The sequence below is a fragment of the Eurypyga helias genome, unplaced genomic scaffold, assembly GCF_000690775.1.
Source record: "Eurypyga helias isolate BGI_N326 unplaced genomic scaffold, ASM69077v1 scaffold30136, whole genome shotgun sequence".
Taxonomy (NCBI): domain Eukaryota; kingdom Metazoa; phylum Chordata; class Aves; order Eurypygiformes; family Eurypygidae; genus Eurypyga; species Eurypyga helias.
The window spans coordinates 21,695-47,128 of record NW_010256459.1 but is presented as its reverse complement, the minus strand read 5'-3'; the positions used below and the strand labels follow the sequence as shown (position 1 = coordinate 47,128).

Here is a 25,434-nt window from a genome sequence, read left to right as displayed (position 1 = left end):
TTCTTAATATAGACTGAGGCCCGATCGCCTGGCAAAAATCTTCTGCCTGCGCGGACCTGGTCTCGATTTGCCTTTCCAAACAGAAAGATGTGCTGTGCAGCAGCCAGCTTTCCCACCGGCACATAACCTCTGGGGACGGGTTTTGTCTGAAGGTTGGGCACCTACGGAGAACAGGCCGAAACGGTTACTGTAATCAAACTGTGTCATGTAATAAAGTTTTCTCCAATCTCATCTCCCTTTGAAATGACTTGGGAATAAAAGTTACACTCAGCAATAGGTAAAATCATACTCTCAAGCAATGCTGGTGCTCTGCGCAAAACCAGGGCCAGCCTGGGCACGTGCTGAATGCGTGGACACAAAGTTGGTACGAAGGAGAGAATGCACAAACCACGGCAGAACACAAGTGAAGACAAATGGAGGCATGATTGGAAAATGCATTATTTCACGCCTTTTATCCTTTTTCAAAAAAGGATAAACATATGCTGATACACTTTCTGTGAAAATTGCAACCAATACATGTATACCCAAGTTGTTTTGCCCTCGCACGCTTGACTGAAAGTGCGTAAATGGTTTTAAGATGTGAATCACAAAACCATAAATATGATGATACCTAAACCAGTGTAATAATAAATATAGGGTACAGCTAAGTGTATTGGCTCCTAATACAATATTCCTGAAAAACAACAAGGTAAGTTATGTTCTAAAAATACCTCTAACACAGATATTTTCTACCAATACATCATCGGAGTCTGATGTCTTTCTGGAGAACATGGACTCACGCCACTTCAAAGGAAAACAACATCATTTTATCTTGGGAGGAAGGCAACTTACCTCCACTCCGCCTTGTTATGCAGGAATGAGTTACACTGGTCTGGGAAAAACAACAAGGTAAGTTATGTTCTAAAAATACCTCTAACACAGATATTTTCTACCAATACATCATCGGAGTCTGATGTCTTTCTGGAGAACATGGACTCACGCCACTTCAAAGGAAAACAACATCATTTTATCTTGGGAGGAAGGCAACTTACCTCCACTCCGCCTTGTTATGCAGGAATGAGTTACACTGGTCTGGAAGGTTGCTGTCATTGGACATGGATTCCAGGATTGAAATGATCTGCTTGAAAGATGGCCTTTTCTGAAGACAAGAAACCCAAACACAACACAGCGTTCACATCCACATACAACTACTAATGTGTAAAATTACCTGCAGCATTTTTTTCAATTGAAAGACTGCAAGCAACAGGAACTTTTATGCTGCTTTCTGAGCACAGCATCCTACAAGAGGACTGTAAATTGCACATTTATTTTTTTTTGTTCTTCCCACTGAAGGTCCACATTTGGGGCGAGTCACACAAGCTAGCAGAGCTCAAGCCTTAGCGTAGTCTCCTGTACCTATCAGTAAAACCTTTTGGTACTCAGTAGGAGCATTAAACAACATGAGTAGCATCAATAACCATCAAGGTTCTTAATTCTAAAGAATAAAGTTTTCCTCGAGCTGAGAAGGAAAATACTGCCCAAAAGAGAAAGCTGGACCCATTAGCAACTGGCAATTAGATGGCCTTTTACAGGTAGTAAGCCAAACTCTTTAATGTGTGAACAAGCTATTTAGCTGCCCATCAAAAATGGGTTTCTGGCTGCAGTTCCTTTCTTGGAGAGGACAGACTTTCCAGAAAAACCTCTCACTTATCTATCTCAGGAACAGCCGTGGAAGAACTGAATATTGAGGACCTGTGAGGATGTCTCACCTGGCAGCCATTCTCATGTCAGTGGTGCCTGTGCTCTTTTGTCCTGGGCTCATTTACTGAACTTTCTGTTCCTGGGCTCTTCATCTAGCACCCACCATGCTCACTAGTCACAGACAGCAGTTAAAACTTCTCTATATTTTCTACTTTCCCCTTAGTCCCAAAACGAAGCTATGATGTAGGATAATAACAACCAAAAACTAAAAAAGCCAAGGTTGAATGTGTTTCTTGAAAGAGCGCTGACTCTGTTAGTCTGTTTGACAGACCCCAGACAAGGTTGAGACAAAAGGTTGAAACAAAATGTAGATACATAATAAGGGGATGATGCACATTCTCTCTCTATCGCGCCTGTAATTATACCATTTCTGCTAAAATTACAGATGCCGCAATTAAAACGTGCATTTTAATTTGGGAGCACAAAAACAATTAGGAACAATGCTGAGGTGTCTCTCCCAGGAAGATCCAAGTGATTTCCACATTATAAAAGAAAGACAATTTCTTTATTTTAAATGTCAAACAGCATGAAAAAGTGTCAAATGCATAACAAAAAAAAAAAAAAAAAGACAAGCTCTCTTATGCTGTAATGCTGCACTATTCGGCTGTAACTGGAGGCTTTGTCTGTCATTTTTTGGTCTATCTCCATGATTTCAGGCAACGGGCAGCTGGATGAGCTATGAAAATTTTCTTTGCAACAGACAGCACCTGCCCCCACCACCCATGCACTTACGCAGTTTGGCCCCCAGCCGTGTCCGTGCAGCAGCAACCTGGGGGCGTGAGCAGCGTGGCAACAGGTGCCTGTTCAGCAGCACATCGCTTGCACTTGTTGATCTAGTCCCAGTGCGGACACCCGGCCCAGTCCCCCCGCACTTACGGTGGGGCTGGGGGAGGCTGCAATTGCCCCCCTACATGCATGATGGTGCTGGACCTGCCACGTCTGAGCAGACTGTCTCAACATGCCCTGGCAGGGCACAAATCTCCCCAGTCAGGGAGTGTGCCGCGCCGGGGCACTGACAAACCTTGCACCTCCCTGGCTGTGCAATTTCTGTGAACAGCCACCAGCGACCCTGCCAGCCCTGTAGCTGCCAGACTGACAGGAACCAGCTTTCCCTGGAGGCAAGGGTGACAGGAAGACACAAGCCTACACTGCCATGTGGGTTTTGTTGGTTTCTTCCCCATAGGCACAGATAATTTCCTATTTAATAAATACAGTTTAAGTGCAGACTGATACTGTGGTTAAAACTGGCAAGAAATGATTGTTGAAACTGGGAGCTCAAGCTGAGCAGCCTTTTTTTTAAAAAAAAACAACACCAAACCACACTTACTTTGGATGGATGGGTGTTTAGCACTTTCTAGAAAGTCAGGCATCTCAAGTTTCTCCTAAGACGAGATTCTTAGAATATCAGGCATGAGTTGCCTTTGAAAATTGCTTCCCTTTATATCTGTGATGTCTCATACAAAAATCTTTAAAATATATGCCCCTCTACAAATAATTCTGGCTAATGTTTTCACTGTTTCCTTCCACCCAGTATTTCTTACTAAACAGGCCTGCAAAAAATCAGAATATTTAATCCACATGGCTTTCCTTTCTTGCTGCTTCTCTGTTCCCAGGTTTCTGACTTCCATTAAAATCTTGAGTAATTTATAAACATCTTTGATGTAAAAGTGGGGATAAACTGAAGGACCAGATTTAATGAGAAAGAACCACTCACCTGTGTTTCAAAAGCAAGTATACCCAGTAAACAAAGGCACCAGTGATGAGCAACCTTGTTTGTACAATTATCTAGTACCCAAGCAAAAGCAGCTTGTTTGGTAGGGATTTTAACATGTGGAAGTAGTTATTTCAGATACTTAGTTACCACAGAGACTGTTCTTTAATAATTACTGAATGAAAATAATTAGTAATTAACATTTTAGTAAAATGCTTTGAACCCACTGGGGACTGTTTGTTTCAACAGTTTAAACTGTGTGAAGACTACCATTACAAATATCACATGGAGCAATGCACTACAGACAGTTTTTTTTCCCCATGTATGAAAAAACTGTTAAGAAATCAAAGCAAAATTAATAATTCTGTCCATTCCCATGAGGAAGTTATGGCGTGAGCAGTGTCTGACACTTCAGCTGCTCTGCAGCAGCTCTCCAAGTGTATTCTTTAGCCCTACAGTAAATGCACTGTAATCCCTCTTTTCTCAGGAGTAAGCCACCTAAAAAAAGTACCTCATACATTCTGTTGGCTAGAAGTATGCATGTGAGCAATTGCTTTTGAGCAGCTGACATCCTCAGGCTCACCCCACTTGACCTTCAGTAACTTGTTCATGCATCAACTATCTGATTTTCTAAAGCTAACCCTGGCGAAACGGGAACATTACACAGCGCGGTATTTGAGAGGAGTGTGCTCCATCTTTTGGCTCATGCAGGCCACACAGCCTTTTAACAAGGCTTTTTCAGAGCTGTAAGTAGCAATCCTTTTCCAACACGTGACTGAAAAAGTCAGTCACATGCCCAAACTGTGACCAGAGATTACTCCATTTTAGTCACGTGAACAAAGCATTTATAATTGCTGAACAGAAGCTGCATGAAAAAAGTCACAAAGAGCAGACTGTCAGAAAAACCCACCTACTGCACAGATCCGATCTGATTCTGGGAACAACGCTCCCAGAAACCAGCCCACACCCAGGTGAATTGCTTGTGCAGACAGAACTCAGCCTGATGGTTGGGCATCCTTCTTCTACAGCATACAGATCCCTCCCTCTCCTTGGAAACCAGCAACAGCCTTCTGGACAACATGTATGTGGCTAAAGCAAGTCAGTGAGCAAGCTGAGCTAGTATGTGCTGCAATTACAGAAAAGATTATTCTGTGGCATTTGGTAATGGTGCTGATGCTTAGGAGTAGTAATTAAAGATATGTAGTTACCACTGGAAAGTGCTCTTCAGTAATTACTGACCTAGAACTTAAAACAGTCTACTTGTAGATTGCAAGACTTAAAGCCTTTATCTCCCTTCTGTGCAGAGGATAAAGAAGGGGATATTAGTGGAATGGCATTTAAACGGGTGTTCATGTGGAAGCCACACACTGATGATGGTTCTCAGGCTTCCAGATCCATTCTGTAGGAAAGCAACTCCTTGCTTAAAAAAAAAAAAAACAAACCCACAAAGGGAAATCTCCTTCCTCACATTGCTCTTCTGTCACTACTCCACGGTGATAATGAATTCTAGCTTTTGAGCATTTAAGTGCTGTAATTCACCTCGGGATTAACCTTAGTCTCTCCGAAATAGTAGCAAACTTTCTTCTGAGTTTAAAGGAACAAAATCCTTGCTTGACTTGAGAAAGAGCCTACCTTCCTTTTCTTACCTATCCTTCCCTCTCTCAAACACCTTCACAGGCAAAGGAAATGGATGCTAATCCTTGTTAATAAAGCTAGTATGTCCACAGGCTCTTTCCAGCCAGTTTTATGTACAACAGGATGGTGGCAGAGTCAATTTAAAGAAGGTAAATCCAATAATCTAAAAAACCTTTTACTAAACAAACACTCTTAAATTTCCCTTTTAGTTTATTCTCATAGGGGCAGATTAATAGTGCCAAGGGTTTGGCTCTAACTTGTATTTTTACTCTGTTTTCATGGCTAAACAGTACATTACAGTACTTTATTACTACAGTATAATTATAAAGCTCATCATCCAAAGTCCTAAGCGAAAAGAGTAGGCAAGGTTTAACATTAATGTGGAATGTGTTTCTGCTGTTCCTACCCACATTTTATGGATTAATTTATTCTTTACATTTTTTCAACACTAGGAAGGGATCAAAGTTGGACCTTGAAATAGGTATTTCATATGTGATGCTCTCACACATTCAAAAAGATTAACTATTAACTACTGAAAAAAATAGAAAATAATTTTTCACTTGCTGCAAAACAGCTACATTCTTGCCATTTCACCCTATTTACAGGCTTTATCTTCAGTAGACAGGTAAGTTAGTAGCATAACAAATCTTGATTAAAAGGGAAAGACACACAATTAGGTATAAATATGTAAGCACATTTTAAAAAAGACAGCTTCAGCTATCTTTGTGAAGAAATGTGTCTACTAGTATGCAACAATGGTGTCAGCTGGGACCTGACCCCAAAACCCCCACTAACACTCTTAGCAAAACAAGGCGGGTGGTGGTGGTGTAGAAATCATACACAAATTACGTTACCTTTGAATCAGCATCCCAACACTGGTGCATCAGTTCTGCAAAACTTCTGGGACAACTGCTTGGAATGGTTAATCTCTAAAGGAAAGGGAAGGTACCAGTTATTGGAAGCATTGCCCTTTGACCTGCTACTAACAGATTTCCTGTAAAAGAAATGCAATTAAATGAAGTAAAACATGCTCTTCCTTCTTTTAAACACAATATAAAAACTGAGGATTAACATATTAAGAAGAAAAATCGTAATTACTAACACTAGCAAGATATACAAATGAATTAATAGACTTACAAAGAAGGAATGGAACAAATGCACAAATGGAGCTGCTTAAGAAAGCTCAAAGACAAGAAGTCAAAACAAGGCAAACAACTTTTAATATTAAAACATAATAGTTTGTGGACGTTATAGCATAGTATTCCAAGATTCCTGTCAAGATAGGTATAACGTACAGCCTGCCTTAATTCCTTTCTCCCACGCAGATGATCCAGCTGTACAATGCTATAATCACTTTTGGTATAACAAATGGCTGAAATACAGATTACATTAAAGTGAGTTAAAAAAAAGTTAAGTGGAGCTCTACATGACACCAGAAGTTTCATGAGCCTGTGGTTGAAGGATTAATGAGGACACGCAGATCTCGGAGAGCACTCTGAGGGTACAGTGAACTCTCATAAATATTTCCTGATGACTGAAGACAAGAAGCTGCTGGTTATAGTCAGGACCACTAACTACAGAAGATTAGTTTGAAGCTTGTTTGTTTTCCTTCGCTGAGAGCTTCAAACCATGAAAAGCTTCCCTGAGTCAGTCTTAGGGGACTTTCAGTTTAAAGACACTGCCTCCACACTGGAAAGCCTAAAAGCAAACCCGTTCCCATGTACACACACACGGATACCAAAGCCTCTCGTCCAGCTGAGATTAAACGTGCATCCCAACAACATTATACATATAAGGAGAGGCCTCTGCTCTCGCTAAGGCACTGAACTGACTTCAGATGTTTCATGCTAAATTAAAAAAATATATAGATTAAAAAAAAAAAAAAAAGAGAGTTCCTTAGTGAAAATGGGTCAAAATATAAGAGGACTCAAGCTGGAAAAAAGGGTTCCCTGTCCTGTTACAGGTGAGAACCAGGTATTAAAGTCCTGTTCAGACCAACCTACCCAGAAAACCTTTTGACCTGTCCCACTCTGCAAAGCAGAACAAGTTGTGTCAAACTGTACCATTATATTACTGCAACGTGACCTGCAAAGCCTTACAAGCCTCAGCAGCCAGGGTTAAACTCTGCTGCACAAGCATTTGAACACCATGAAAACTGGAAACACAAGGTACGGAGCTAGGGCACTGCCGGAGCACGATTATTAAAATAATGCAATACCTTCAGGTGCAAAGCTTTCCGTGCAAGAAATACACAGAAATTTGTTCAATGCATAAACAAACTGTACTGGTGTTTGATCTCTGGTTGAGTCATTAACCTAAAAATACACTGCCTAGTCTTGCTACAGCATTTGTCTGTAACCCTCCCTGTTCCAGGAGGTGGAAAATCGGCTGCAATCGTCATTTGCATGTGTCTCACTTGTGCAGAATGTTACCGATCATGTAACATAGAGGTAGCAGGTTCCAAAAGTGTCGTACTACAATAAAGATGACATTTTCAGTGGTAATTTATTATAAAATCATGCTTAGCATAATCTGAACACTCATGTGGGTTTTTTCTGGATTAATAAAATATATAATTAGATAGAAACTCTAACAGAATAAAAATAACACCGTGAAATTATGCAGAAAGTCAAAAGAGACCTATACAGAATCATTAAAATCCACTTCATTTGTTGGGCTCAGGCTTTGCAAAGGGAGATTTTTCACCCTACGCAATTACACTTTGGCCTCAGTCCCACACTCATTTTAGCAAGAGACTTGCAGTGTGAAAAATGAAGGACTGTCTCAACAGTGATTCAACCCTATTGTGAACTGGAACCATGCAACCCCACTGATGTCAGCAGATTGAACTGAGAGCAGAACCTGACCCTCACACTTGCTTTGGGACACACGAACTATGAAGAAAAGTAGCACAAGCTGACTTTTACAAGGCTTATGTTGGACATACTCCTGAAGTCATGGCCAGGAAAAAAAAAAAGAAAAAAAACAAACCACAACTAAGTAAGCAAGCATTAATTCCCTTTAAGCTCCCTGGCACCCATCCAAAGAAGATGGCAGCACTAGGCTAGTGGCACCTGACAGACAAACGGCTGGCTCTGAAGATGTCACCCCTTAGGTTTCTTCAGCCATGAGGAAAACAGTCATCATGTCCACATTTTGTTCACACTGTAATTTACACAGTTCCTTGATCTGGAAAACTGTAGAGAAATGTGTGTTGCACTCTTTGACATCTTTCAGCTTATGACTACTTCTCGTTACAACATTCCCAATGCCAGTCTGTACCCCCTACATAAAACTGCACGTGGTAGGCATAGGAAAGAAATACTGTCAGTGGAAGGATTTTTGATTCCACCTTCAAAATGATGTATGAGGCTTTTCCTAAGCTAAGAGAAAGTCTCTTTGTGCCTCCTGCTCTGTAGAAGACCACATTCATAATCTTCATACTGTTGGTGTAGCAATTCCAACTAACGGGTTTATCACAGGATCACTCACTGGAATTAATCCAGTCCTCAAACAGACGAAGAAAAAAAGAGAGGGGGAAAAAAATACCAACAAAAAATATTAAACTAAGAGGAGGAAACCTAACTCCTCTGATCAACTCTGAAGCATTTTGAGAAACAGTTTATGTAGAATAATAGGAATCTGTATTGTACAGCCACTGCCTCGCCATTGTAATGTTTCCCAAGCTTCCGCTGTGTCTAGATAGAGGAGGTTTCATCTTTGTGGAGGATTTCCATGCTTGTCTGTGTGTGGTACAGTCACAACTTTAAATGTTTTTTAAATGTAGTTACTGTCTTTGATATCAAGGGACTATGTGTTCAGATATACGCTCACATGTCCAACTAACTGAAAGCCTCAATTTGTGAGAAGAAGAAAAGCGAGGCTGGGGACACTGTACAAACGGTGTTTACACCACTGAAGTGCTTTTGAAATGGAAAGACTCTGCATGAGGAGGCTTGCAGCTATGCCACAGCCTTGCCGATACCAGTGAGGAGCTCATCTTCAATGTAGTGTTGAACGTAGGTGGCAAAACTGTAATTTCTCTCTTTTTTTAAAACTATTTTTTCTTCTTTTATTTTTGAAATTTTCATCTAAGCGGCAGTTTCTTGTACTATAGTGACTCCTGCTGGGAGAGTTAAGTTGAAGTAGCTGAAGGTCTCTTACAGATATATCAACTCCCGGCCAGTAAAAAGATGTCCTAAACGCAGGAGATGGAGTTAAACTGTTCCCCTACCTTGGACGCAATGGCTTCTTTCATCACTAAGAACAAACCCCTAGGTTTTACAATTGAGACTGAGAAACTAGTACAGTACTTGTACAATTTTTGATCTACAGCATCACGACGTGAAGCTGCAACAATTAGATGTAAAGGGTCCATTCATGAGGAATAACATCACTTTGACCCTTTGTGTTAGCTCCTACTGCTAATCTTTCCATACGCGTGAACTTACTTTCAATTTGAAGAAGATGAAAAAGTCTTTTGCAAAACCCCAATACTGTTTTCTGATCTATGTACCTGAATGTAGAAACGTAGTCTTACCTCGTTTTTTTCCACTACAAGCCAAGCTACTTGTAATCCTTCCAAGCCTTTAAAGGGGACCTCCCTTGTTAGCATCTCCCAGAGAACCTGGAACAGAAAAAAAGAAAAGAATTTTTATTTCTGTACTTTGTATTTTAAATACATTATTAAACCTTGATACAGCCCTATTCTGTATCCAATTATCAGGCAACCAGTTTCCATTTCCAGGAACTTGGACCAGTGTTTGTGTGCAAGATCCTCTCACTAAATTAATTCAAATGTTTCTGCCTTTTCCTCTACAGAAAAGCCCAGATGAAAAACTGGGTTGTGTGGGGTCTAATGCCTGCAATTTTGTGAGAGCCATGGAAAATGCTTTTTACTTTCTTTGTACACTATAAAGTTCACATTTGGCAGTTGAGCCTTGGAAAGACAATGAACTCCTCCTCTCCTTCTCAGCCCCAACTAGACATATCTTTGCTTTGTAGTCATTTTGCATTTAAAAATATTTCTGTATGACTGCAACTAGTGCTTCTCAGTAGTCAGAATATGATCCAAAAGGTATTGTGCTCATATGATACGCCTATGAAAATATTAAATATAATTTTTTCGAGCAAAATTGTAATTGTTTATCTCCAAGTATGTGATTACGTTAAACTAAACAAAATACAGCATATAGAAAAGTACCCTCTTCTCCATATCTTATATTCGCACTATCCTTCGATATAGAAAGATCTCCTAAATTCACATGCTTTTAGCATTTTGGTAACACACTACCCGAGAATCTAAGCTGCTCTGTAGAAAAGAGTTTGGCATCACCAAAAAGCCTTCAAGTCAATGAATCCAACTTGCTTTTCTGCCACTGAGACTACATATCGGAGAACAACTGAATTAACAGGCACTTTGTACCTTCACTTGTATGGCTTTTTTTTTTTTTTTAGATCAGAACCTTCACATACACATACTGTTACAAATATCTACACACAAACTTTTTCTTCTGCTCATATACCAAGCACATCAACAAAAAAGACATTTATGTAGACTCTAACCAAACACATTAAGATCCTTATGCAAGTCTCAACATCATCACTCTTCGGGTTAGTACCCAGGCTTATTCCAGCTACATCATTTTGAATGGATTCTGGCCAGCTATGAAGGTAATTAGAAAGAAGATGTGAGAATATTGGCAGATGCTGCTCAAGCAGAAAAATTTGCATTGAAGCAGAGTTAGGCCTTTAATCAAGTGAACAGGCTACTCCATCAATAGACTTATTTGAATAATTTTGCTTGAGTCAGAAGGCTGACTAGTAAAAGTAAGGCTGTCTTGGAAAAATAAGTAAAAGGACAGTTTTCCTGAGAATAAGAAATATATAGGGAAAGCTATCATAAAGGTATTCAACTGTCCTCTTTGCCTCAATTCATCCCTTTTGGAATAAAAAAAGGCACCTCAATTTGTAATTCCAATTATCACCTCTCTACTGGTAGAGAAGGAAATTAAACCATGAGAGAAGAAAGTAATTTAGCAGTCCCATGTAATTCAGAAAAAGCAGCAGTGTACAAAAGAGCCAGCTTAAAACAAATGCCCCTGGACCAAATCAAACATGCAGTTGAGCAGCTTTGCAGAGCCACCTCATCTGTAGGGCTGTACCAGGAAACCACAGAGAAGAAACTCAAGTTCGCACATCAGATAGAGCAGTATCTAAATACATCTCCCAAGTAGGGAGCATAATGAAGTACGTGTGAAATGTCTCCAAGGGCCTTGAGCAGGAAAACTCTACTGCTCTGCTAACTTTCTTTCAGAAGACTGTAAATGATAAGGGTTGTCTCATTCAACTCATTCACTTAAGCTTGTGCAGAACATTTTGCACTGAATTCCTTTATCATGACACCTTTAGTGTTTATTTCCACCGCCTGTACGGATCACTGCCTTCCTAAACCAGCAGTGCTAGCTTAGAACGCTTCAGGAGTGCTGGTTTTCTCTTGAACTATGTGCAATCTGACACAATATGAAGAATTTTTCTTAATGCCTTATTTTTTTACTAAGAGTAGAAAAAAGCAGAAGATACAAGATTGGGATGTCAGACCGTATTTATTTACACAGGTTTAGAAAATGTTCTAAACCAATGCAGGTTTTGTATGCAGGCCGATGGCGTAGATAAAGCCTTTCCTTCCAATGGCGCCATGTCTTCACTTTTATAGGAGCTTCAACCCTATCTCATGAACTAGCTACCCTGAATCATCAAGCTACGGTGAAGGATTGCAATTACCAGTCTTTAAAAAAGCAGCAAATGGGTATGTTCTGCATTCCCATCTGTCTCTTCCTCTCCCCAAGGTCATTCAGCAGCAGAAAAAGCACCTCAACCTGCCTCACCCCAGCCTCTTTATTGCAAGATACATGCAGTTTATTTTCAGAACTGGCTCCCCAGGTCACCTCATCGGGAAATCAATCTATCTTCCATTTCTGGTGTAACTTCATTGACACTGAGATGACTAGCCTCCCCTTCCATCTTTGATGGTGAGGATCACCTGCTTTCCTGATCACATCACATCTCTGTGATGACAGACAGCTGGTGCTCACAGAGAAACAGCCAAGCTGGACACGGTGATGCAAAACAAAGCAAGATCATGTAATTTCGTGGTTTGGAAGCTGTGGCCTCTGAAGATGCGGAGCAATTCTTTGCACACAGAGAAACAGAAAGGAGAGACAAGTGTAGGCATATTCATCCTATACCTGAAGCTGAGAACAAGAACTGTATGGTCTTCAAAAAAAAAGCTCACAGGCTTAATTCTGTCATCTCAGCTGTGTGTCTCAATTCTTGTCCTCTCAACCACGTGACAACAAACAAAAGGGAAAAAAAACCAAAACAACAAAACCCCCACATCTCCACCCCAGTGCAAAGCCAACAAAGATTCAAAGTGCCATGTAGGATAGGGAACATCCAAATGAGTAATCTGAGAAAAAGCAAACACTGTACATCTTCACTGAAAAAAAAGAATGTAGGAAAGCGTTAAGAGCTGAGGGTCAGGAGCCACAATTAGCAGAAGTACAGCATGAGCGGGAAGTGTTGCACTCTTGGAGGTACTGCTCTTAGTCATGAAAATTAGGTCAGTCTCTCTGCATTGATCCCAGTGGAAGTTAAAGATCACGTAATTCTTTTCAAAAAGAGTAAGGGATAACCCCTGGAGCTGGCCAACATTCCCTCTATAAATAACGTATGTTCTCATAGTTAAAGCAATGTATGAACTATTGCTAGGAGCATAACAGCTGCTACATTTAACAGCAGTCTCCATGCTACCAATACCTAATTAATGGTTTTACTTTTTTGGTTCTTGTGTTAAAATAATTCAGCTACATCACATAAACTTTCCATGATTAAACACATTTGTACTGATACACACACACTGCAGTGCACTACAAACCATTTTGCCAAGATAACATATTCTGAGCATGTATCTTCATGATTTCAAAACAGCTTTTAGAGTGAACACTGCCATTCCGCATACACTTTCACATCTGGGGGCAAGACACACAATGACATGCGAGTCACTTTCTGGGTTGATCACTTGTAACACTTGGTATCTGTTGCTTAGAGTATGGATTTGGAAATGGATTAGAAAAGCGAATCACAGCATGGCTGAAAGGAAATGCAAGACCTGTCTCTGTGTTGCAATAAACCTCCTAGAACATTTAGCTTTAGCATTTCACGGCGGTATGATAGATTATTTACTATATATCTCAAAGAGATTATATGGACCTGTTTAACCATCCGTGAAGAGCAGGACAAACTAATCTGAACATTAGCTATAAACAAGTATGCAACTGCTCATAAGGAAGAATATTCATTTCAGCTGAGGAGCAATGCAGACCTATAAGGTTGCAGAAAGACTTCGGCACTTTACGGAAAAAAGCTCCCACACACCATAAGCAGAATATTTAAAAATCACAGATTGGTTTGTAGAAAGAAAAGCGATTCAGGAGAAAAAACAGGAGAAAAGAAATTAAAGAAAACTATGGGGAAGGTGACAAATATTGCAAACAGAATATCTATTCCTAGCATCTTACTAGTTTACATTTGAAAGGATTCTGTTCTTTGTTAACAGGACTTTAACTGAAGAAAAGCAGATTTGCCTCTCTAGCACAAAAGCTGCTGGCAAGCATTACACTTTGAAAAGGGATTCTGGAAGTTTTGGGTTTATGGGTGATAAACTTTTGAAGAGACAAAAATACCCCAAGATTTTTTGTTTTCAGCTCATAGCTAATTCTCCGGTAGTCTAACAATTATTACAAGGAGAGTCCAATTTTCAGTGTTATATTCGGACAATTTCTTGCTGGTATAACCCCATAATGTCAGTAATTTCATCGACAGAGAACTTGGGCCACTGCCATTCTTCATTTCTACCCCTGTATCTCCTCTGAAAATGATGGTCTTCCAAGGGGAGAGTTATAAAAAGACAAATTCATTCCTAAGTGCTTATGAATTCACAAGCTTCTGCCCACAGTCGAACACTTCTGCTTAAAAACAATATATTAAAAAGTGTGAGTCAAATATTATTAGGCATACTAAAGTAGCACAATACACCTGTAACCACATCACAATGTTCTAGTAACAGTAAACTGGTTTTATATGGAGGGTAGTTGAATTTTACCTCCCAGTACAGAACTGTCAAAGGAACTCTACTTTTTGGATGAGGAAAAATAAACTGTGTGTGACACAGTGTTCCCAAGGCTCTGGGAATACTTGACATGATAAGATATTAAACAATTTTTTACCTTCTCCCACTTCTAGAATATTACTTATAGTTAATTCTCACCAAGATGACTATGTGAACAGTTTGAGCTATAAGACCATGTTTGGAATTTCTCTTCTAACATTTTTGCTTTGTTTTGAAACTGGAATGTTTCCCTTCAGTGGATAACGTGTGATTGCTTCCAGTAACAGTTTACATTAACATTTACATTTGTTAGCATATGTTCTCTTACTGTTTGTGAGCTAGTTCAGTTAAGCAAGCAAGGGTTCTGAATCTGCCAATATAGGCTTTTTCTCCCTCCTTGCAAACCTTCAACTTTTGTTTTTAAGCAACACCACGTCATCTTTCATACATTTTTTTTTCACTGTAAAACAACTATTTGGAAAAAAATTTAAGTCCTCTTCCACTGGGTCATCAGCTTAGCTATACACAGCCATGGGCGCCAGCTTAAAAACACAGTGCCTCCCTCACATCCATCTCTTCCCATTCCTCAAAGAGGCAATATTGACTGATACAGAAATATTCCCTCATTCTGCAACCCGCCACTGAATCCAAAACCAAAAATGGTTAATACACAGGTAGGCATGGAAAGCACAACCCCACTTCCTTTCCTTTTTCCCCCCAAAGTATTCCTTCCTGCTCTCTGTCAGAGAAAGGCAAGGGGGCTGGGCATACAACTGATCTGACCAGTAGGGCTATTTCTAGCCTATTCTGTATTGCAGAGCAAAACAAACTAGAGCTGAAGTGTGGACAGAGTGAAGTAATTCACACTCCTGTACCTGCAAACCTGGAATTCTGATAAACTATACCTGATTTTTCCCCCTTCAGAAAAATGGCAAAGCCATGCTGGCCTTTTCTATACTTTTAGATGAGGCCTCTACCTCCACAAGAGGTAGAGTCTCTGTTCTCACAGCTCATGATAGCAGGGACTCTTAAACAACTAAGCATGGACAATTGGCTTACTTTTTAATGTAAAAACCTGTGATACTCCCTTTTATGGAAAGTGGAATCATAATCAGTCCATTTTGTTGTACACCTATTGCAAGAAAACCCTTTTCTTTTCTGTTCCACTAAACAACACAAGCAGAGATTCATGATGCAAATAGTTCAGTGGCTCCTGCAAGCCTTCAGACATACTCTGAATACTTATGGTAAAGCATGTGCTTCCCACACTGCATGCTGTTAATCAGATAAGGATCTTACTAAGCATGCAAGACACTCTTCCTATCATTTTCAAGCATGTATTTACAAATTATGGGTCCAACATAAAAGAAAGTGTGACTTTTTTTGTTGACCTTATTTATAATTGTTGTTCTTGCACCACGTGAATTCTGTCACACTAGTGATCTGCGACTATGCACAGGGAAATGAGAGGCACTCACCACTCCGTATGAGTATGTGTCACAAGTCTCAGACACTGGGAGGCTTTGGATAACTTCTGGGGCCATCCACGGAAAAGTGCCCACTAATGACATGTGTGTTGTATGGGAGTGGAACCTTGAGGCACCAAAATCACAGATCTGGCAAAAATAAATTAAAAATAAACAGAGATTAGCATATCAACCTCATTCATTAAGCCTCAAAACATCGAATCAAACAGTAGCATCTCTCTACAAATAAAGATTTCATACCTTTAACACGCCATCAGCAGCTATAACAACTGAAAATGAAAAAGCAACAGGTTAGAAGAATGCTATTAAAAATAAACACAATACATTCTCACAGCAAAAGACTCTGCTTTTTATCAAGAGCAATGGATCCTACAGTGAGCCAGCACCTGAACTTGCACACATGCACAATCATCCTGGTTTCTTTGAGAAGCTTTAGAGAACATCTGCTGAATTCCTGCAAGCTTCTGAATAAACACAAAACCTTTCAGGCCCTACTGAGTTCAAAGATAACACAATTATAGCTAAAATACAGAAAAACTCAATTTTCCCCAATGTAATCAGGCTTAACAAGAAGCTCTCTGAAAGATTCATTAATAAAAGGAGAAAACTTACAACTGAGGTGAGATCTAGACCTCTCTTATCTCCCCATGTGTATTATTAATATCTGTGTCCCACCTATCCCTCTACTAGTACTGAAAGTTTCAGTTAAAAGCCAATGTTCATCAAATCTCATAAATGGTCGTCAACTGCCAAGAACAGACTAACCAGTGCAGCTCAACACCATGCATATTACTAAAAAGCATGAGTACCTGTCAAACCTCAAAACAAACAACAGTAAAGGCAAGATTTTCAGATAAGATATAATAAGCCTTATCCAGTCTATTGTGCCTGGTGTCTGCCAGCCCTTCCTGGTACTCAACCTTCCCAATATAAAAAGGAAGTGAGGAGTGCCCAGGCAATGTCTGACAGCTGATAAGATGGGTACAATCATAGTCAGCAAAGACACAACTTGCAAGGGCCTTCCACAGTGCTCTAAATAATGCCAGGGACTGTAACACAGCTCAGACAGCCTTGGATGGGGAGGAGAGAACAAGGTCTTCTGTGCCTCAACAACTCTGAGAGCAGCTTGATGACAGCCAAGGCATTGGTTAGTTCCACATGTACACAAAGCTCGGGTACAGATTTAAACACCGCATTAACAGGTAACACTACATGCAGAGTGTTTTGCTACTTTACCATTCCTGGACTTCAGATCCCTGTGGATTACTTTGACTGGAGCTTCCATGTGTAAATAGTGCATTCCTACACAAAACAAGGGAACAATCTAGTTAGGCAGGCTGGGTATGGCAGTCACCTATCAGCAGCCAAGTTTCCTGGTTCCCATTGATTTTCCACCATGTAAGTTGGCATGCCCATATGCCATTTCGATATGCCGCTGGAGAAGTGAAGCTTCCCATAATCTACTCTGAGTCAAAAACACTAAGAAAGCTGATATATCTCCCCGACCATCTCTATGGGTACGTTAATGCTTTTTAACGTCATATTTAGTTATTTCCTCTAAGGTGTTGTCTACACAGGCAAGCCAAGATATGAATTTACTGTTCATTCATTAGTTTACACTAATCACTGCGTGGTCACAGAGAACACAAAGGATAAACAGCTTGTTCTGCATAATTTTTTGAAGAATTTCAGTATGATTGCTGAGAATAAGGCCTTAGCTTCCGTAAATATCCCAATTCAAGTCAAATATAAGGATAATTATGCACTTCACCTCATAATTACTCTACATCAGCAAAATTATCCTCTTGAGACTTTGGGGCAAACCAGAAGTAAAAATGGCTCATAGAAGCCATTTTCACTCCAGAAATTAACTGAGATTCTTAACAACCCAGGAACACATTAAAAAGTACTTACGGTTTTTTTCCCAGTGTGAATAAGGAAGTATAAGAAGGCTTTCCTGACTTGACAGGGAAAGCAACTCCAGCTGTACACTTTGCTGGCTGTGTAGGATAGTAATGCACCGCTTGTCTTGCTTACCTTTAGCTATGTCAGTTGCCCAGGTCATGATATGATCCATATCCATCTCTTCACTTTTGTTACTATTAATGTAATCAAACAGTGAGCCAGCAGAAGCATACTCTGTTAAAAAACAACAACAAACAAACTCACATGACATTTCAAAACATTGCTCCTAAACTGAGAGATCTAAGGGAAACCGTGCCAGTTTCAGAGAGCAGTCAACCTCTGGCTAATATATCAGCCAGCTAATATTAGTAGTAGTGTAGTGTAGGAGAGTGGTAGTTTGTTCTGATTATCCTAACACAGGCACAATCTATTGCTGGGGGAGGGGGAAAGTAGTAGTAAAATCATACATCATAACGGGCACCAAAATAAAAAGGTCTTAGAAAGGTCCAGCATCAAAGTTCAGCAAAAGCAAACTAAAAGATTCTGGATGCTCCTTGTTCAGGACCAACAGACCTTATTTTTAACTTCTCCCATCTGCACCTACAGAAACTCATAGCAGGATTATATGGGCACAAACAAGGGCTTTTTTGGCCCGTTAATGTTTGCAAGCGTGGCAGATGGAATCCAGCCTGACTGTCAGCAGGGTTGACAGCTGGAATAACAACCTAGTTCTACCTACACGTATTTTAGGTGTGAAACTGGAGACAACTGAAACCTCCACAGCATCCCTTTTATGTAACTTTAAATTCTTACATATTTAAACAGTGAATGTGCCACTCCTAATCAGAAGAGCAGTTAATAGATCATTTTTGTTGCATCAGATCCTTCTTACTGTTTCCAAAGACAGAGGATATTCCCCACTGGTGAGCAGTACAGCGTATAAATGACACCCCATAACAAAGAAGAATTATTTTATTTCTCTTTTTAGAAGTAAAACCAGATGTTCAATATATAATGATCTGTTAGAAGAAAGGGTTTGAAAGTAGAAAGGGAAATTAAAATTTTCTATTCCTATTTCCCCATGGAGGATCAGAGTAGCAGGTCAAATCATTTGTTCATGAAAAAAAAATGGAAAGAAAAAATTAGAGGTCTAACCCTGAGGTAAGCAGGCCAGATTTCCATGTTCAGCAGTCTAAAGGTTGTAGCTCCTCTGCTTAGCACTTATTAAATAAGCTTTATGCTTATGTAGTATTCATTCATATTTCACTGAAATCACAACAGGAGGCTCGTGAGTCGGAGCAGCTGACACATTTTCTTCTATCTGGTTGCCAAGACAGAGCAGGCACACGCCAGCCAGTGTAGCCCAAGTACCGCAAAGCCCAGGGGGATGCAAGGAGTAACTTCAAGCCTTTCATCCCTCTCTCCCAAGGCTATTCACCGTGCTTCTCAGGCAGAATTTATAACCTGCTTACAAGACTCCAACATCTCCATACCTAAGGTGCCAACCAGCTGGTATGCAACTGAAATGCTTAATTTCACCCATTCGAAAGCAGTCACAAAGTCATTCCCTCTGAGACTACATAAAATATATCTGAATTGTTGTTAATAATAGTCTCAGTCAATGAATGATACAGGATAGACTAAATGCATAAAAAGTAAACATTGCTCCTCATCAAGGATATCAAAAGCACTGGGAGATTACTGCACGGAGAAGAAACCCTGCCACACAGAACGTGGTAGGCCACCTGAGAACATTCCAATGCTAAATGAAAGGAAGGATGGAGAAAATATCAAGTCCCTTAAAAGTAACTACTTCAGTGGCAAGTCAGTTTTGGATCATTCCTGCAGGACCTCCTGCTGAAAGGAGCCTCTGCAGCAGAAAGCAGCGTTGTGTCTGATGTCACTGAAAGCGGAGTAAGCTGCTGACCTGCACATTTCCGCAATTAAAACATCAGCTTTTTTTACCCATGATGTCATCATCTGCCTTAGAAATGGATTCCTCGGGCATAGGTTGGCTGCAGGCTTCGCATACCTTTACGATGCATAATTTGATCCACCAGGTCAGGGACAACTCAGCTCCCTTTGCCACTCTGCGCGACCCGAGGCAAGCAAGCTTCAGTCAACAAAGCTCAGTCCTTCAGTGTTTCTTCCACATACTTCTTGTGCCACAGGTTTTTACTGGGAGGTTGTGGATTTGGAAATCATATCACAAGGATAATTTTTTGTCAGTAACAGAAAAGAGGCATTTGCTTTAGAAAGAAAAGCTGTGAATGCCTGAGTGGACCCACCCTGTGATGGGCTGTGGGTTACACCATACGTTTCTGTGCAGACGGGGCACAAGCTCTGAGAATGTTTTGGGAGGACACAGTCGCAGTCAGAAGCCAGAGCCGAAAGCTAGGCATCGACACGGCTATTGACAGAGACAGCCAGTAACATCTAGAATGACGTGATCTATGTTAGCAGCTCACCAGGCAGGATGATCAGTTATAACACTGACATACATCCCAGCAGGGAAATGTGTTTCGACTGCAGATGGAGCCTTTCTCAGAGAACTCTCTGACGCCGCACGTAAGATGTTACGTCCAGCTAATGCTCGGTACGTGCCAATGCTTGGCTCAATGCCCTCATCTCCATCACTCCGAAGAAATGTTAGTTTCTCAGAATTTCTTCTTGTTTGGGATTTTCCCTCATATGAAACGGATCTCTGACTAAACACAGGATTAATAAGACTGCAACACTGAAGGCCATCCAGAAGATCACAGAATGAAAATCCCTCTAAAAGATGTTTCAAGAGCAATTAACCTTTTTCCCAGTAGCCATTGTCCCATTTGAAAATGGCATGGGGAAATGGAACCTTGCTTCCTTTCCAACCCATGGGACTCCAGTCTCCTTGGAAGTTGCAGGGAGAAACAACACAGTTTGTTAAAGTGGTTTTCTATAGCCAGGGTGGAATCGGACCTCACCAAGTAACAAAGTGACTGGAGTATGCAGCATAACCTCTTTCCCGCAGATGGTCAGAGTCCCCACTCCTAATGACATAATGAGCTACTTTAGCTGCTGTCTGTCCTGTGACTGGCAAACAGGTCAAATGTCCTTCTCCAAACGCTGACCTTTTGTGAGATCAAACTGAGGACTTTCTGATCCAGACATCATCCCGAGTTGTTGATTACACAGCTCCTTTGTTACTCTGCTTGCTGGTTTATGCTTATTACACTTTTGTTATAAATAATAGTCATTACTTGATTTATTACTTTTACTGCTTCAAGAAGGTATTCAAGCTCCTATGTGTAGGCTATCACCAGTGCATCCTCTGAGTGGCGTGGGCCGTGGTCACCCCCGTGCACCTCTGGAGTCCTGGTTGCAAAACCGCGACCTCCAGTAGGCTGCTACTCCTGTAACTAAAGCTCCCTGTGCCCCCAGCAGTGCTGTGTCTCAGATGTGCTGCCGCCGGATTACACTGCCATCTACTGTGATAACTGGACGTCTAAAAGACGGGTAGAAGTAACAGTTTTCACAGGTTCTGTCCACCATCTGAGCACCAGTAAGAACCTGAGTGGCAACATTTCAAACCGGTATTAGACCACGCCATGTGCCAAGACTACTCATGGCATCAAACTCTTGGAAGCGTTACGCCTCCTAATCCACGTGTTCATGGTTTTTACCTGTCCAGACATTCCTTCAGCAGACTGAAGATTTCTTTGCTTTGGGTTTATTTTCTACTACTGTCTCACCTAATTTATCTCATACAGGAATGGGAGAAATCACATTATCTGTAATTTAATTTTATATCTCGACCAACTCCCAAGATAAGGAAAGGAAGCTTAAAGTGGGGATAGGAAAAAAAAAAAAGTAATTCCAGGAACGCCAGAAGGAATGAAACGTATGTTCTAGTCAATAAAGGGAGCTGTCTTATGGTGTCTAATAAACACTTGAGTCTATTTCAAGCTCTCTGCATGGCTGGGAATTTCCCAGTGCAGATCCTCCTATTTTCAATACAGGCAGACATCATGGTTCAGCTCTGCTCTGAGCAGACTCTCAACCCTCCCTTTTCACAGAACTTGCCAGAACTTCCTAACATGAAAACCTCTATTTCTGTCACACATCAGTTAAACTGGAAAAGCAATTCACAGAACAGAGTGAAAGCTTCTATTTAAGGAGTCTGTGCATTAAGAACGCCCCAGGCTCCAACTGCCTCTGTGCTGCTACCAGCCACGCTCCCAGCCTGGCTCCCACCTCCAGCACTCCCATTTACACTGAGGGAGGTGGTGCCGAGCACTCCAACATTCAAAGAAGGCCAGAACAATTATCAAAACACTGAAATTGGGTAAAGCTAATACCGTGGAACACTGGAGAATCAAAACAGAGGTCAGACAAAAATCCTTACCTGTAACTATGCCATAATTCGGAGGTTCGATGACAGCTCCATAGAACTGAATGATGTTTTTGTGACTGAGCACACTGAGGATTTCTGCCTGTTGAAAAAAACCAAGTTAGACAATTAAGAATGGGGCATTTACTATAATAGTTTATTTTATACCCAAGTGGGTATAAACACATGTATATAACACATATACTCACAGCTATACAGGAAAGACCGTCCACAAATGCTTGGCATTTGAAAACCTCATGAGAGAGTCTGGCAGATGAATACTTAGTGTGTTTGGGGAACAAAAGGTAAAAATTTTCAGACTATTCTTTCGTGGCCAAGGCACAGATGTAGAAGAAGCTAAGTCTCTGGAAAAACTGAAGGCCTTGGAAAATTTTGTTCGAAGAAAGATCTGGGATTTTTGGCAGAGTTGCAGCAGTCCTATCCAGAATTTGTGTTTATGCACAAAGTACTATGGGTTCATGGAGTCCAGCACTTCAGGCTGTTAGAGCATACCATGCACACACAGCTCCATCCAATGTTTACTGGAAACGAGGAGTTTCCAGGCATGCGCTGCGGAGTCTGATTGAATACACACAGCAAGCATGCTTGAGATTGCCAAGTAACCAGCAGGGCAACTGAAACTGCTCCTCCGAGCAGACTGCAGATGTTTGGAAATTCTGCATAAATACACAAAACCTTCAAATTCCACTTGAAGAATGCTTGCAGCTTTGAGAAAGAGACTGCAAGACAATGAGAACATATCCACAGAAATTAAGACACATAGTCCCTGGGGGTTTTGAGAAAAAGGTCAGATAGCACCTTCAAGGTCTCTCAACAGTTTAGCCTCTGTACTACATTAAAATAAATACTCAAGAGATTTTAGATACCTTTTTTTACACAAATATATGTATTATGCAAATACAGATATATACTACTATGTATTTTTCTTTAGAGTAACGCATTACTTTAAGACTCTCAGATTATGTTAACTCTACACCAGTCAAGAAAATCTAACAAGAACAATTCACAACTAATTCCTCTGAACTTATCTAAAGTATCTGATCTGGCAGATCCCTTCTCATGCCTACTGCCTGTAGGAATGTTGCTGCTGAATCTTCTCACACTTGCTTAGATAGCTGCCAATTAAATTATTGTGTGGCCTTGTAGACTCACTGAAAACAGGAAGGCTATAGCAGGTTTAATGCAGAAAACCACAGTACATCAGCTAGTGCTATTGTAATAAATGTAGAGACAGAGCAAACCAGTATTTTTTTTGGCTCACGTTTTGTAGTTGATACCATGACACGTGCATATCTGTACGATTACAGATACAAGCATCAGATGGCTCAATTTTTTGCTGTGTTGTTTAAAGCCTTTTCTGAATAACTTCACCACAGTTTTGATTTTAGACCTTGGTCTGTAGGTAATGCTAATTACATTTACACACAAAACATCGCCATTTACACACATTCAGTTAAATCTTTAACTATGGCTTTGAACTCAGCTTGGCTTGCACTAGCTCTCCATGCTGCTCAGCCTGCTCGGCAAGGGAAACTGTTACCGTGAAGTGAGTCATCTTTTTTCACAATACCAGAAAAGTAATTTTTTTAAATGTACGCTGTTTTCAGCAAATCATACTGCAGACTGACTCACCTACAAGTCCACAAAATAATTTAATTGGCAGCTATCTAAGCAAATGAGGGAAGACTCACCTGCAAGTAAACAGCAACACTCCTAAAGCCAGTCAAGGGATCCGAGAAGGGATCTGTCAGATCAGGAAGGGATCTGTTGGCAGAAGGAGCTCTGCTCTCCAGCTGCAGCCCCACCAGCCTCCCCCCAAGGCAGGGGACTCCAGCAGCACTGGCACTGCCCATTTCACAAGCTGTACCTCCAACTTCCTTCAGTAGCCTGGAAGACGCAGATGACAGTCTAGTCATTCAAAGCTCCATCTCCATGACCTAGCAAACGCAAGACCCCTATACTTCAAAAATTTTTGTATTCCATTTTTATATTCTTTAGGAAATATTACATTCGGGAATCACCCCTAATTCCTGCAAGCATTACTGCCAGACAACCAGGAAATCTACTAATACTCCTTGACTGTACCTGAATGTTGTTAGAAATGAGACAGGCATACCAGGCCACAAACGACATCAGGCAAACTACCTAGACACCTTGGTCAACAGGAACAGAATAAAACTATCTTATTCTATAGTACTTAAAAATCCACGTTTTCAAAGCACTGTGCAAAACCCTGCCTGGTGTTTACAACACGTGTACCTCAACAGGCCATTAGAATTAAATTGACCGGTCTCACATTTAACTTTCCCATGGCATTATGTATTTAGGTGCGTCAAAAATACTTATTTTCTTATATTAACTTATTCACAGTATGTTACACACTAAGATCACATCCCAGGAGTATGAAGAAATGTTGTGTCAACCGTGGCTAATAGCATCATCTTCACACAATGTTCAGTTCCAAATGTGGATGTAACAGACACCAAAGCAAGCTTCCATCTAAGAATAAGGAAAAGTACCTACTAATTTCCCCTAGATAAACCAAATTAAGAACTGGGGGAAAAAATTTTCCAACTCTTTCTAAGGACCATTACTTCTGAAAGAAATCCTTTCTAAACACTTTTAATCACTTCGCTGTTGTTAGCATGAGCAATTCTAGACTATTCCTTTCATGTTTGGCTCTTTTCAGTTGGTGTAGATCAGCTGTGAACTCCATTAGCCAATTTAAAGACACTTATTCCTTACAGTGAGAACCAGATGCAAGTCAATCCACATCTTTGAAGCTTTTGTACTTTTTTTGACAAGAAGGTACTGTATTTCAATGAAAGACTGACTTTCAGATAGCAAATTACAAAGTGGTGGTTAAAGACTGGTATTTCAAAGGTCTGCTTAGGCACTTACAGGAATATTTAGAATCACCTTTAAGCATCAAACTCATACTTAAAGCCAAAATACTCAAATGCTTGGAAGAATATCCTGCCATGCACCTGCCTAAAGGATGCTGAAGAAGCCAGCCCTCACTGGCTTGGGCACGATACACTCCCCACAATAAAGCTACCATCTATCTTATGGAACTTCAACGAGCATCAATTTTCTTCCTAAAGCCAAGGTGATGATAAGTAACATGGCTTCAGTTATTTAATCAAATTACTTTTTTGTGTGAACGGCAGATATTTTTTCTTCTTTTTAAATGTTGGACTGAAGCAGAACTAGCAGGAACTCAGCTGAAGGAAAGGCACAACCTAAACACGTAAATACAAGCTCCTTGGATATAACATGCACAGTCAGACACACAAGGTGACTGCAGCAGAGCTTAGTCACAGTCTGGTACTGATCATCAAACCACGTTAAAACCATTCACCCTGTACTTACACCACAGGTATGGGCGAAATTATGT

General features: G+C 40.5%; 1 protein-coding gene across 1 annotated transcript in view; it reads right to left on the bottom strand.

Annotated features, from left to right (window-relative positions):
• Window positions 1–1,027: 1,027 nt before the first annotated feature.
• Window positions 1,028–25,434, bottom strand: part of LOC104511178 (mitogen-activated protein kinase kinase kinase MLT) — a 45,590-nt gene continuing 21,183 nt past the window's right edge. The window contains exons 2-9 of the mRNA XM_010153675.1: window positions 22,032–22,119; window positions 17,780–17,881; window positions 16,979–17,044; window positions 15,983–16,011; window positions 15,734–15,871; window positions 9,627–9,713; window positions 5,941–6,015; window positions 1,028–1,138 (exon numbers count right to left, since the gene is read on the bottom strand). Coding sequence (XP_010151977.1) covers window positions 1,028–1,138; window positions 5,941–6,015; window positions 9,627–9,713; window positions 15,734–15,871; window positions 15,983–16,011; window positions 16,979–17,044; window positions 17,780–17,881; window positions 22,032–22,119 — 696 coding nt within the window. The remainder of the gene's footprint in view (window positions 1,139–5,940; window positions 6,016–9,626; window positions 9,714–15,733; window positions 15,872–15,982; window positions 16,012–16,978; window positions 17,045–17,779; window positions 17,882–22,031; window positions 22,120–25,434) is intronic.